Source organism: Lotus japonicus, chromosome 3, assembly GCF_012489685.1.
Source record: "Lotus japonicus ecotype B-129 chromosome 3, LjGifu_v1.2".
Classification (NCBI taxonomy): domain Eukaryota; kingdom Viridiplantae; phylum Streptophyta; class Magnoliopsida; order Fabales; family Fabaceae; genus Lotus; species Lotus japonicus.
Window position 1 is genome coordinate 918,675 of NC_080043.1, and position 14,252 is coordinate 932,926.

The window sequence follows — 14,252 nt, forward strand, 5'->3', positions numbered from 1 at the left end:
AACCCAAGGAAACAAGCATGTCGGCACACATTTTAGCCTCAAGCGGGATATGTCAGAAACTAACACGCTGCAAACAATTAGAAATAACAACTATCTTCACCAACAAAACTCTCAAGTGCGACGTCAAAGGGGAAGAATCCAACTTTTGGATAGCATCAAGTGAGTCGCTCTCACAAATGACATGTTGAAAACCTAACTCCCAAGTTAAGAGAATGTCATACTTGATGGTCATTAGCTCAACTGTGAGTAAGAAAAAATTTCATTTGTTAGTGATATAAATAGTTTTATTTTCAATCTTATTTTTCTTTTCTTCTATTGAAAAATGGATTTTAAAATTATTTGTGAAAATAGAAGATTTTTTAAATATTATTCCACCTCAATTGCTAAGTAGATTAATATTTTATTATCAACATGCAAATTTATTTATCTTTTTAGAATAGGGCCAATAACACACTTTTGTTATGATACACTTCAGCATATTCATTATAATTTGCTTATATTTGAAAAGAAGATTTTTCCTTGATTGCATTACTTTTAGCTAAACCTTTAAGATTCAATTGTAATAAAGTAAATACGGGTTTATCGTATCCATGTGTTGTGTCAGCTCCGCCAGTTAAATATTAATCTGAGTGAATAGAAAGATGTTAAGATAAATTTGTTTTTGTGATTTTAATTAAATAAAACAGTAATCCACTATAGTTCATACCCAATATAGTTTCACCCTAAGACAACTAATTCATTGAGTGGTTATCTCTTGAACCAAACCCGCAATTATCCCCCAATCTCATGCTCGTCCATAAAAATCTAACACAAATCATTGATACTTGAAGTGCAGAAAACAAACTTTAACACGCGATGTGACTTAAGACATAGACGTTTTGAACTAGATTCCATGTTGTCACCCTTCTTGGATTCACACCTATTCGAATACTCAAGAAGTTAAATAGGTATATTCATAGTTGAACAACAAAAAAGTAAGGAGACAACTTCATATTGATGCATTGCGAGCCATTAAACTTAAAGATAAATAAAAATTGAAAACATAAATAAAGTTAGAAGGAGGGATGAAATTCAAATTTAGAAAGGCTTATCGTAACCATAAAACCATAAACGATAAAGAGATGACGTGTTGCATGGTTCTCCCAACAATTGTCTTTTTCCAGATTCGAACTCGTGCATTCATCCTTATACTAGTTTGGTTTGCTTACCACTAAAGCAACACCTTGTTGATAAAAGAACCTTTTTAGAGATTCGGGGTGATATTATTTTCCGAAAATAGAAATTCAGAAAAGATGGTGGGCTATTTTTCTCTTCATTATTATAAGAGTGCATTTGGAATTTTTTTTATCAGGATGTGTAAATACTAAATAGTTGTTTTTTTTCTTCTTGGTGTGTTATCAGTTTTTTTTTTGGAAAGTCCCTATGTTCATCTTGCTGATAGAGTTGGGCCAAAGCAACCAGCCCAAGCAAAGGGTAACCCAATCGTAAGGCGGTGTCCTCATGGCGGCACGTGCTACCTTGAATCCTAGCCATCGAGTTCAATAAAAACCAATTTCACAACTCAATCTCTCGTTTCCGCTTCTAGTTCTTCTCACACTGCCATTTTCACTTTCACACACCACTCATAAACCCTAGAACTCGAAACCCCATTCACTCACTGCTAGAACCCTCTCTAGCGTCTCGATTCAATCCATGAACACCACCACTCTCTGAATCAAAAACTCCCAATCATTCAATTGATCGACCACAGTTTTTTCAAGATGTGGAACAACGGCCAGATTGCGCCACCGGGGACTTCTGTCCCTTCTATTCCTCCGCCTCAGGCGGCGCAACCGTCGTACACCGTGCTTCCACCTCCGCCCCCGGCCCCTGTGGAGACTGAGGCCGATGCGGAGGCTAGGCTTGAAGAGAAGGCGAGGAAGTGGCAGCAGTTGAACTCGAAGCGTTATAGTGATAAGAGGAAGTTCGGGTTCGTTGAGACTCAGAAAGAGGACATGCCCCCTGAACATGTCAGGAAAATTATCAGGCAAGTGTTGTTCTCTCTGGATTTCCTTGGCGATTTGTTGCTACTGTTTTGTTCTGAATCTTGAAATTTTCGGTTGTAGCTTTCTAATTTTCATTTGCCTAGGAAATAATAGCTGGTTCTTGAACTTAGTTATGAAGTTGTAGAAGTTATGAAGTCTGATGTTGAAATTACTTGATTGTGCTGGCTGAAGGATGCTTGGATATTACACTTGTTTGGGTTAGCTGACAAGATTTATTTGTTCCGAATCGTGAACTCGGAAAATGATTATTCGAAGCGCTATTCCCCCTTTTTAATTTTGTAGGTTTTTTTGTGTGAGTGTAAAGCTTTCTAAGTTTGAATGATGCTCATGGTTAGCCAGATAGATAGGTGTAGAGCCTTCACTGTTTTATATTAAGTTAGTTGATGCTGGGCATGTAGCATAGGATGGTTTTTTTTTAAGATTTTGATTTGGGTTGTTTTCTATCTTGTATGATACATTACTTACTAATATGGTTTTTCAAGTAGTAATTTTCCTCTTGCTGTTCTTCATTTCAGGGATCATGGGGATATGTCCTCGAAGAAATTTCGTCATGATAAACGTGTTTATCTCGGGGCACTTAAATTCATACCACATGCAGTTTACAAGCTCCTGGAAAATATGCCCATGCCGTGGGAGCAGGTTCTCTGCATTTTTCCAGTTCTTGTTATTTCTTCAATTTTAGCAGTGCATGTTTTCTTCCACTTATTTGATTCTCTGTGTTGTCCCATGCTAATACCATCATGAATCTGCTTTTGTGAATGTAGGTCCGAGATATCAAGGTTTTGTACCATATTTCTGGGGCTATCACATTTGTCAATGAAATACCTTGGGTTGTGGAGCCTATTTATCTGGCTCAGGTTTGTTGTTCTCTTTTCCCTATAAAACCTGCTATACTGTGTATGATCCTTATACATCCTTTCTTACCTTAATGATTCTCAATTGATAAACTATTGTCTGTTATGCAGTGGGGTACAATGTGGATCATGATGAGAAGGGAGAAAAGGGATCGTCGTCACTTTAAGAGGATGCGATTTCCCCCATTTGATGACGAGGAGCCTCCTCTTGACTATGCTGATAATCTTTTGGATGTTGATCCTCTAGAGCCAATTCAACTGGAGCTCGATGAAGAAGAAGATTCTGCTGTATATACTTGGTTTTATGATCACAAGCCTCTTGTTAAAACAAAGCTCATAAATGGTCCTAGTTACCGGAAATGGCATCTTTCTCTTCCTATAATGGCTACTTTGCATCGGCTCGCTGGGCAGCTTCTGTCTGATTTGATCGACCGCAATTACTTTTACTTGTTTGACATGGAGTCTTTTTTTACGGCAAAGGCTTTGAACATGTGCATACCTGGTACTTGGATTTCTTTCTTTCTATTTTTTTATGCTAAACAAACATTTGAACCTTTCTTGTTATTTATTGGGTTAGGTTTTGATCAAGTTTAAGATCACATCAAGCTAGATATTGGTAATTATAAAACTACTAGGTAACTATGCTGATCATTAAGCATACTGAACTTTTGTTGGTTGACCTATCTGTTTCAACTTTCCTTTATGTTCATGTCCCTTGAGTTTTAGGAATTGATTTAAAATTTAATTTAAGCATGATTTTCTCAACTGTGTATGTAAAATACTGTACAAATCATCTAAAAAAATACACAGAAATATTTCAGATCTGCTTCCTTTGATTGAACTTTTGAGGCCATGGAAACTTGTGATGCATATAATATTAGGCATGTTATAACAATATGGAATTCAGAATCTTGCACTGATTTTTGTGTTTTCTCTGCTCTCCAGGTGGCCCTAAGTTTGAGCCTCTCTACCGTGACATGGAGAAGGGAGATGAGGACTGGAATGAGTTTAATGACATCAATAAGCTCATTATAAGGTCCCCACTTCGGACAGAGTACAGAATTGCTTTCCCTCATCTTTATAACAACAGGCCTCGCAAAGTAAAGCTTTGTATCTACCATACTCCCATGATCATGTACATAAAAACTGAAGATCCTGATCTACCTGCATTCTATTATGATCCCTTGATACACCCAATAACCAGTGCTAACAAGGATCGACGGGAGAAGAGAATCCATGATGAGGATGATGATGATGATTGGATATTGCCAGATGGTGTGGAACCTTTACTTAAAGATACACAGCTATATACAGACACCACAGCTGCTGGAATATCCTTGCTGTTTGCTCCTCGTCCTTTTAATATGAGATCTGGTCGGATGAGGCGGGCTGAAGATATTCCTCTTGTGTCAGAATGGTATAAGGAGCATTGGTAAGTTGTACCCTCCCTCCCTTGCATGATTTATAGATTATCTTTAATAATATATATTGGAATGCATATTTCTCTATCTTGAAAGCTAACCAGTTCTTTTTTAATTGCCCAACAGTCCTCCATCATATCCAGTTAAAGTTCGAGTTAGTTATCAAAAGTTACTGAAGTGTTTTGTGTTGAATGAGCTGCATCATAGGCCTCCAAAGGCTCAAAAAAAGAAGCACTTATTCAGATCTCTCCAAGCAACAAAGTTTTTCCAGACCACAGAACTTGATTGGGTTGAAGCAGGTCTTCAAGTTTGTAGGCAGGGGTATAACATGTTGAATCTGTTGATCCACAGGAAGAATTTGAACTACCTTCATCTTGATTATAATTTCAATCTTAAGCCTGTGAAAACGTTGACTACTAAGGAGAGAAAGAAGTCACGATTTGGTAATGCTTTTCATCTTTGTCGTGAGATCCTACGTTTGACAAAACTTGTGGTGGATGCCAATGTTCAGTTCCGATTGGGTAATGTTGATGCTTTCCAGTTGGCAGATGGCCTCCAATATACCTTTTCACATGTTGGTCAATTGACTGGTATGTACCGATATAAGTACAGGCTTATGCGACAAATAAGAATGTGCAAGGACTTGAAACATTTGATTTACTATCGTTTTAACACTGGGCCTGTTGGGAAGGGACCTGGCTGTGGGTTTTGGGCTCCAATGTGGAGGGTATGGTTATTCTTCCTTCGTGGTATTGTGCCCCTTCTTGAACGATGGCTAGGAAATTTGCTTGCACGTCAATTTGAAGGGCGCCACTCAAAAGGAGTGGCTAAGACAGTCACCAAGCAACGAGTTGAGAGCCACTTTGATTTAGAGCTTCGAGCAGCTGTTATGCATGATGTTCTTGATGCCATGCCAGGTAATAATTATTAAATTTAACATTATTTATGCTTTCTGTATTTGGATTTCTTTTCACTGAGTGGCTTCTGCAATTATTTCCTGTGAGATTTACTAAAGTTAAGGTTTTCTCCTTCCTTGAATGACAGAGGGTATAAAGCAGAACAAGGCAAGAACTATATTGCAGCATTTGAGTGAGGCTTGGCGCTGCTGGAAAGCAAATATTCCTTGGAAGGTAAGCTTTTTTATTGTAATTTGTTGACTAAATTGTATTTTAAGTGAAATAGTACAGCTATAAAGTATGAACACATGGTCAGGTATGGATAATAGCACTTCTATGATGTCTAGATTTTTGTTTATGGTTGTAGTTTTGAGCATTGTGAGGCACAATTAGCAATGGAAAAACGTATTTCCAAAAATACGAACTGATTCATTTATTCTAGCCATTAACAGATACTTGCTCATTTTTAGTCTTACAGTAAATATTTGGCCTCATTTGAATTTGGTTTATGCATTCCTGGCCTTATGGCTGATTCACTTGTTTTGGCAACGTGTAGGTTCCTGGTCTGCCTGTTCCCATAGAAAACATGATACTTCGATATGTGAAATCAAAAGCGGACTGGTGGACCAATGTTGCTCATTATAATCGTGAGCGTATTAGAAGAGGTGCAACTGTGGATAAAACTGTCTGTCGTAAGAATCTCGGAAGATTGACACGCTTGTGGCTGAAGGCTGAGCAGGTGCATTTAGTGTTCTCTATGACTCATGAGTTTGTGTCTCATTATTTTTGTAGAATTATTCTTTAGCTTTTCTTATAGATGTCTTGTTTTCATGAAGTTACTTTCTGATCTTCTATCCTTGCTGTAGGAACGTCAACACAATTATTTGAAAGATGGGCCATATGTTACCCCTGAAGAAGCTGTTGCTATATATACAACTACAGTACATTGGTTGGAATCTAGGAAGTTCTCTCCTATTCCATTTCCACCTTTATCATACAAGCATGATACGAAGTTGCTTATCCTTGCACTTGAGAGGTTGAAAGAATCTTACAGTGTTGCTGTGAGGTTGAATCAACTGCAAAGAGAAGAATTGGGGCTGATTGAGCAAGCTTATGACAATCCACACGAGGCATTATCACGAATCAAGCGGCACCTCCTCACCCAACGTGCCTTCAAAGAAGTATGATATTATATTCAAACTTTTGTAATTTTAGGGTGTTTATTCTCATTCCTATACAAGACAAGTATAATTTTATTTCCTTTTTTGGCAGGTTGGTATAGAGTTTATGGATTTATATAGCTACTTGATTCCGGTTTATGAAATTGAGCCTCTTGAGAAGATTACCGATGCATATCTTGACCAATATCTTTGGTATGAGGGTGACAAGCGTCATCTCTTTCCTAACTGGATCAAGCCAGCAGATTCGGAGCCACCTCCCCTATTGGTTTACAAATGGTGTCAAGGTATAAACAATTTGCAAGGTATATGGGACACCAGTGATGGTCAATGCGTTGTTATGTTGCAGACCAAGTTTGAGAAGTTTTTTGAGAAGATTGATTTAACAATGCTTAACAGGTATGTGTTCGAGAATTGCTAAATCACTTTCTGAATGTAATCATGACTATCTTCACCTCTAATTGTGTTTCTATTGTTGCAGGCTTCTGCGTCTGGTTCTAGACCATAATATTGCTGATTATGTCACTGCAAAAAACAATGTTGTGTTGTCATATAAGGATATGAGTCATACAAATTCATATGGACTTATACGAGGTTTACAGTTTGCATCATTTGTTGTTCAATATTATGGACTGGTATTGGATCTTTTGCTTCTTGGACTGACTCGAGCCAGTGAGATTGCTGGTCCACCGCAGATGCCGAATGAATTCATTACTTACTGGGACACAAAAGTTGAGACTAGGCATCCAATTAGGCTGTATTCAAGGTACATAGATCGGGTACATATATTATTTCGCTTCACCCATGAAGAGGCTCGGGACCTCATTCAGCGATATCTCACTGAGCACCCTGATCCTAACAATGAGAACATGGTGGGGTACAATAATAAGAAGTGCTGGCCAAGAGATGCAAGAATGAGGCTCATGAAACATGATGGTATTTGTTTCTCCTTTTGCCTTGTGTAGGTTTTGCATTTTGACTTTTTATTTGACTCGTTCTTAATGTTTTGTTTGACAATTCACTTCGTTGTAATTTCAGTCAATCTTGGAAGGAGTGTCTTTTGGGATATGAAGAATCGTCTTCCTCGAAGCATTACAACTTTGGAGTGGGAGAACAGCTTTGTTTCTGTTTACAGCAAGGATAATCCAAACTTGCTATTTAGCATGTAAGTAATGATTATTTTAAGCAATTGATCTTTGTGTTCCTCCCCCCCCCCTGCTGTGAAATGTGAAAAAGGTTATGTTTTCAAATTTTTCGCTTTGCATCGAAGTCTTTCAGAATTTTAGACTGCCTTGGTTGTCTTGCTTGACATATTGATTGAAAATGTAGTTTTTTATCTCTTCAGTTTCCTTCTGTATATATCCACATCTTCCCCAAAAGTATCCTCTCTACCAAATTGTCATTACTGACTCCCAAGTTGTTTTCCTTTTTGTGGAATCTTCCTTTAGTGTGTGTATAACGATGAATTAAGCTCTCTTTGCTGACATCTTTCAATGGCCTACAGGTGTGGGTTTGAAGTGAGGATACTTCCGAAAATTCGTATGACTCAAGAAGCATTCAGTAACACAAGAGATGGAGTCTGGAATCTCCAGAATGAACAAACTAAAGAAAGGACAGCTGTCGCTTTCTTAAGAGTTGATGATGAACATATGAAAGTGTTTGAGAACCGTGTGAGGCAGATTCTTATGTCTTCGGGGTCTACTACGTTCACAAAAATTGTCAACAAGTGGAATACAGCTTTAATAGGTATGTGAAGTTGCATTGTATGAACATTTGCAGAGGTTATCATTAGTTTTCTCATTGAACTTTGTTATTTGTTTTTATTAGGACTCATGACTTACTTCAGAGAGGCAACTGTACATACTCAAGAACTGTTGGATTTGCTTGTTAAATGTGAGAATAAGATTCAGACCCGTATTAAGATTGGGCTCAACTCAAAGATGCCTAGCAGGTAAATGATCAGATACTTTTTACTACTTCGTTTGAAGCTTTGAAATTTTAATTGAATATATCCATGCTACTGTCTCTTTTATCAGGTTTCCACCTGTCATTTTCTACACCCCGAAAGAAATTGGAGGGCTCGGAATGTTGTCTATGGGTCACATCTTGATTCCACAAAGTGATCTCCGATACAGTCAGCAGACTGATGTTGGTGTAACCCACTTCAGGAGTGGGATGAGCCATGAGGAGGATCAGCTGATTCCCAACCTTTATCGATACATCCAGGTGAACCTCAATTCTCTCCCCATTATATGTAATAGATGACATTTCCTATTAAAAATGTAATAGTTGACATGCATTTGTGCTCAAATATGATGTCTGTTGATTCATATAGACTCCTGTGTAGATTCATATATATATATATTCATATGTAGTTCATCTTATTTTTATTATTATTCATGCAGCCTTGGGAGAGTGAGTTCATTGATTCACAGCGTGTCTGGGCTGAATATGCATTGAAAAGGCAGGAAGCATCAGCGCAAAACAGGCGTTTGACCCTTGAAGATCTGGAAGTGAGTGTTCTGAGATCCCTCTTAATGATCTGGACATTAGGATTTCGGTGTTCATGTGAATAGTATTGATGGCAATGTGCTTGTTTTTCCTTAGAGGGTAATTTACTTGCTGACTTATTCTTGATTTATTTTGCAGGACTCGTGGGATAGAGGAATACCACGTATTAACACTTTGTTTCAGAAAGATAGACACACTTTGGCTTATGATAAAGGATGGAGGGTGCGTACAGACTTCAAGCAGTACCAAGTTCTGAAACAAAATCCGTTCTGGTGGACTCACCAAAGGCATGATGGGAAGTTGTGGAACTTGAACAATTACCGAACTGATGTTATTCAAGCCCTTGGAGGAGTTGAAGGAATTCTTGAACACACATTATTCAAAGGAACATAGTGAGTCTTATTTTCCTTTGAACTTGCATTGCTGTTTGAGTTGGGGGTGTGCTTTCTCATGCTTAACCATTGTGCCAATTAGAAAAGAATCCTGAGTTTATCCGCTTATTTTTATACATCCTTTTATTAAGAGGAGTATGATATGGACATAGGAACACACCAAATTTTAGAAATTATAGTACAAAGGCACGTGCACTGACACAAAATAAAAAACATTCACATTTCATGAGTCATAATGTCATCTATGAGCTTTATTATTTACAATATCCTAAAAAATGAAATTGGCACGTGATAGAAGCACATCTGTCTTAATTTAATCATTTGGTTCAGTATTTAGCTCTTGCTATTTGCGTCTATTTTATAGAAGTTGTGATTGACCCACTGTTGTTTTTCACTGTTAGTTTTCCAACTTGGGAAGGTCTCTTCTGGGAAAAGGCATCAGGCTTTGAGGAATCTATGAAGTATAAGAAGCTCACCAATGCTCAGAGATCTGGTCTCAACCAGATACCCAACCGTAGATTTACACTTTGGTGGTCACCTACTATTAATCGAGCCAATGTTTATGTGGGTTTCCAAGTGCAGCTAGATCTTACTGGTATTTTCATGCATGGGAAAATACCAACTTTGAAGATATCTCTTATTCAGATATTCAGAGCTCACTTGTGGCAGAAGATCCATGAGAGTGTTGTCATGGATCTTTGTCAGGTTTTGGATCAAGAGTTGGATGCTCTGGAGATTGAAACTGTTCAGAAGGAAACAATTCATCCTAGGAAAAGTTACAAAATGAACAGTTCTTGTGCAGACATTCTTCTCTTTGCTGCGCATAGATGGCCAATGTCAAAGCCTAGTCTTGTCGCTGAATCTAAGGATGTTTTTGATCAGAAGGCAAGCAATAAGTACTGGATTGATGTTCAGCTTCGATGGGGTGATTATGACTCTCATGATATTGAGCGTTACACTCGAGCCAAATTTATGGACTACACAACAGATAATATGTCAATATATCCGTCTCCTACTGGTGCGTGTCTATCATTTTCCTTTGCTCCTTCACATGTTTTAATATTTATTGTTCACTTGATTGTTTTTTCCATGCAGGGGTGATGATTGGTCTCGACTTGGCGTACAACTTACATTCTGCTTTTGGGAACTGGTTCCCTGGGTCAAAGCCACTGCTTCAGCAAGCCATGAATAAGATCATGAAGGTAAACAAACATCATATATCTGAAGTCTTACAAATTATGAATCATTTGGGGTACATGGAATTCTTTTATTTGGGGATAAATATTGTTCCTCTGACTGGTTTCAACTTTCAACCTATACTTACACATCTTATTTACACCATCTCCACTTAGCTCTTGTGGCTGAAGTGTTTGTTTCATTGATTATCTAACACAGTTCTTTTACTTATGATGTTGTGTATATGCAGTCAAATCCTGCGTTGTATGTTTTGAGGGAACGTATAAGGAAAGGTTTGCAGCTGTACTCTTCTGAGCCGACTGAACCATATTTGTCTTCCCAAAACTATGGAGAGATATTCAGCAACCAAATTATTTGGTTTGTTGATGACACTAATGTGTATCGTGTTACAATTCACAAGACTTTTGAAGGAAATCTTACAACAAAACCCATCAATGGTGCCATATTTATTTTCAACCCAAGGACTGGACAGTTGTTTCTTAAGGTTTGTGTTCATGCTCTTGTTCTTATTGTGATGTTTCTAGTGTTAGTTATCTGGCTGTTGATCAATATCATACTTTGTAGGTTATTCATACAAGTGTCTGGGCTGGTCAGAAGCGTCTTGGCCAGTTGGCCAAGTGGAAAACAGCTGAAGAAGTTGCTGCTCTAGTAAGGTCTTTGCCTGTAGAAGAACAGCCAAAGCAGATTATTGTCACTCGTAAAGGCATGTTGGATCCATTGGAGGTTCACTTGCTGGATTTCCCCAACATTGTTATCAAAGGAAGTGAGCTGCAGCTTCCTTTCCAGGCATGTTTGAAAATTGAGAAATTTGGGGATCTTATTTTGAAGGCCACGGAGCCACAAATGGTCTTGTTCAACATTTATGATGACTGGCTGAAGAGTATTTCATCATACACTGCATTCTCTAGACTGATTCTGATTCTCCGAGCTCTTCATGTAAATAATGAAAAGGCAAAGATGTTACTGAAGCCTGACAAAACTATCATCACCGAGCCTCATCACATCTGGCCTTCTCTAAGTGATGACCAGTGGATGAAGGTAAAAGTTTAATGTGCAATTTTTACCTGTCTTTCGTTGGTTAAATGTTTACATTTTTTAACAGTGTGCTACACCGTCAAGATTGACTTTTATTTGTTTGTTGAGTTATATTTTGTTCTCATGTAACCTAAACATGATGCATTGTGACAGGTGGAGGTTGCATTAAGAGATCTTATACTTTCAGATTATGCCAAGAAAAACAATGTGAACACTTCAGCTCTGACTCAGTCTGAGATTCGTGATATTATTCTTGGAGCTGAAATTACTCCACCTTCACAACAGCGGCAACAGATTGCAGAGATTGAGCAACAGGTCATTTTTTTTTTCCTTCCTGGACACATTCAACACTTCGCCCTCCAATCTATCCTGCCGTCTCTTGCTTGAGTTATTTACTCATTCTGTTCTGTATTTTCTATTTTGTAGGCTCATGAAGCTAATCAGGCGACAGCTGTAACAACAAAGACCACAAATGTTCATGGTGAAGAACTTATAGTAACTACCACCAGTCCCTATGAGCAAGCTGCATTTGGTTCTAAGACTGACTGGCGTGTCAGAGCAATATCCGCCACTAATTTATACCTTCGTGTAAACCATATATATGTGAATTCCGAGGATATAAAGGTTTGAACTATTTTTCTTCATTCCTCCCTCGTTTACACTTCTAGAACTTCTGTCATATGCTAATGTTGGATTTTGTGGTGCAGGAAACCGGCTACACCTATATTATGCCAAAGAACATTTTGAAGAAGTTCATTTGCATAGCAGATCTTCGAACACAAATTGCTGGGTACTTGTATGGCATAAGTCCTCCGGACAATCCTCAGGTGAAGGAAATTCGCTGCATTGTGATGACACCACAATATGGGACTCATCAACAAGTCCATCTCCCATCAGCTCTTCCAGAGCATGATTTCTTGAATGATTTGGAGCCCTTGGGATGGATGCATACTCAACCAAATGAGCTTCCCCAGTTGTCGCCTCAGGTTTGCTTGCATTAGCTTACTTATATTTTTCTTTTGTTTTTAATTAATTTCAATTAACACGACATGGTGACGATTTTTTGAAAGTAAAATAAAAAAATTAGATTGTTGTTTTACTTATCAGGGAAATATATTTATGATTCATGGTATACATTGTCTCACTTGAGGAATGATTATTGCAGGATCTCACTTCACATGCTAAGATCCTAGAGAACAATAAGCAATGGGATGGGGAGAAATGTATTATCTTGACTTGTAGCTTTACTCCTGGTTCCTGTTCTTTAACCGCGTACAAACTCACTCCATCTGGTTATGAATGGGGCCGTATCAACAAGGATACAGGAAGCAATCCTCATGGTTACCTTCCCACTCATTATGAAAAGGTTCAGATGCTCCTCAGTGATCGCTTCCTTGGTTTCTACATGGTACGTTTTCCGACCTCCTCAAGTTATCTATTTTCTTCTTTGAATATGATTGGGTGATGGTTTATATATTTATATTGATGTCTTATGTAAAAATATATTAAAATTGTGCCTTTTAACCTTTTTACTTATTATTGCTACAATCTGTTATTTTTATTTTATTTTTTGCATTGTTTGACTGATGGTTCTGTGGCTAAAATCTGCAGATTCCTGATAATGGTCCATGGAATTACAACTTCATGGGGGTGAGACACGCACCATCGATGAAGTATGGAGTGAAACTTGGGACACCTAGGGAGTACTACAACGAGGACCATAGACCCACCCATTTCTTAGAGTTCAGCAACATGGAGGAAAAAGGGGAAACAGTTGTTGAGGGTGATCGTGAGGATACATTCTCTTGAGCTACAAATTGTCTTTTAACTTTTGAAACTTTTCATAGTATGTTGTATCTTGTATGATCTAATCATGGTACTAGTAGGTATCTTGTAGCAACGGTATCATGGCTCTGTAAATAATAGCCAACAGCATTTCTCATCTTTCCTTACCTCTGCTTCTGCAATCAAGTTGTCTGAGGTTTCGGATATTCCACTGTGTTGAGTTTTCTGCCAAGCAGAAGCAACTGCCTTAACTAATTGGTTATGAAACAATTTTGCTATGTAGCACAAGCCATTCCCCATTTTTTTTCATGGGTGTAGAAGTCAACTTGGAATTGAATCCATTATTTGCTTACTTGTATGACCCGGACTGATAGTTCGGGTGATCGTAGGTTGAATAGTTGAATCAGTAAGTTATCATTTTTTTTTTGGAAAGAATATGGACTTCGTGTTTTTTTATTAAGAAGTGTCTCTTGAAGATGCTTTATATTAAAAAATTGAAATAATTATAGTAGTGGTAATCAATGTCGAGTATTATATCACATGCTTAGTTCGATGCATATAAATTAAATAGTTGAATAAGAGTGTATGGTCGAGTCACAAGTGATGCGATTAGTTAAAATAAAGTTTTTGAGAAGTTAACAAAACAATGAGTAATATTTTAATATGGCCAATGCATTCTGACTGCGTAAGACAGGATTGGAGCCTTTTTAAGGTGCAAGTATGTTGAAGATGGTTTTTTTTTTTTTGAGATTTTAAAAACCTGGTCGATTCATTTAAAAGTCTACTTAAGGTGTTTAAATGGATAAAATTATCTCTAAATCATATTTAATTAGTCTCAAAAAAATCTATTATAATAATTGTAGTAAAAAATTAAAATACAGATGCATATACACACATGTCCTTAGAAGTATACGTTAACATTAGCCCAATCTAACTCT

The 14,252-nt window shown here is 37.7% G+C and overlaps 1 protein-coding gene across 1 annotated transcript; it reads left to right on the forward strand.

Annotated features, from left to right (window-relative positions):
- The first annotated feature begins 1,562 nt into the window (after nucleotides 1-1,562).
- LOC130745288 (pre-mRNA-processing-splicing factor 8A) lies at nucleotides 1,563-13,606 on the forward strand. Its single transcript, XM_057597461.1, has 26 exons — nucleotides 1,563-2,026; nucleotides 2,561-2,684; nucleotides 2,810-2,902; nucleotides 3,011-3,401; nucleotides 3,845-4,331; nucleotides 4,447-5,237; nucleotides 5,365-5,450; nucleotides 5,773-5,955; nucleotides 6,083-6,397; nucleotides 6,489-6,793; nucleotides 6,876-7,330; nucleotides 7,433-7,559; nucleotides 7,899-8,140; nucleotides 8,222-8,345; nucleotides 8,431-8,620; nucleotides 8,800-8,907; nucleotides 9,044-9,297; nucleotides 9,699-10,315; nucleotides 10,393-10,499; nucleotides 10,724-10,978; nucleotides 11,059-11,532; nucleotides 11,683-11,844; nucleotides 11,956-12,153; nucleotides 12,237-12,515; nucleotides 12,695-12,937; nucleotides 13,141-13,606. The coding sequence occupies exons 1-26, from the start codon at nucleotides 1,761-1,763 to the stop codon at nucleotides 13,336-13,338; spliced, it is 7,074 nt and encodes a 2,357-aa protein (XP_057453444.1). The 5' UTR covers nucleotides 1,563-1,760; the 3' UTR covers nucleotides 13,339-13,606.
- The last annotated feature ends 646 nt before the right edge of the window (nucleotides 13,607-14,252 follow it).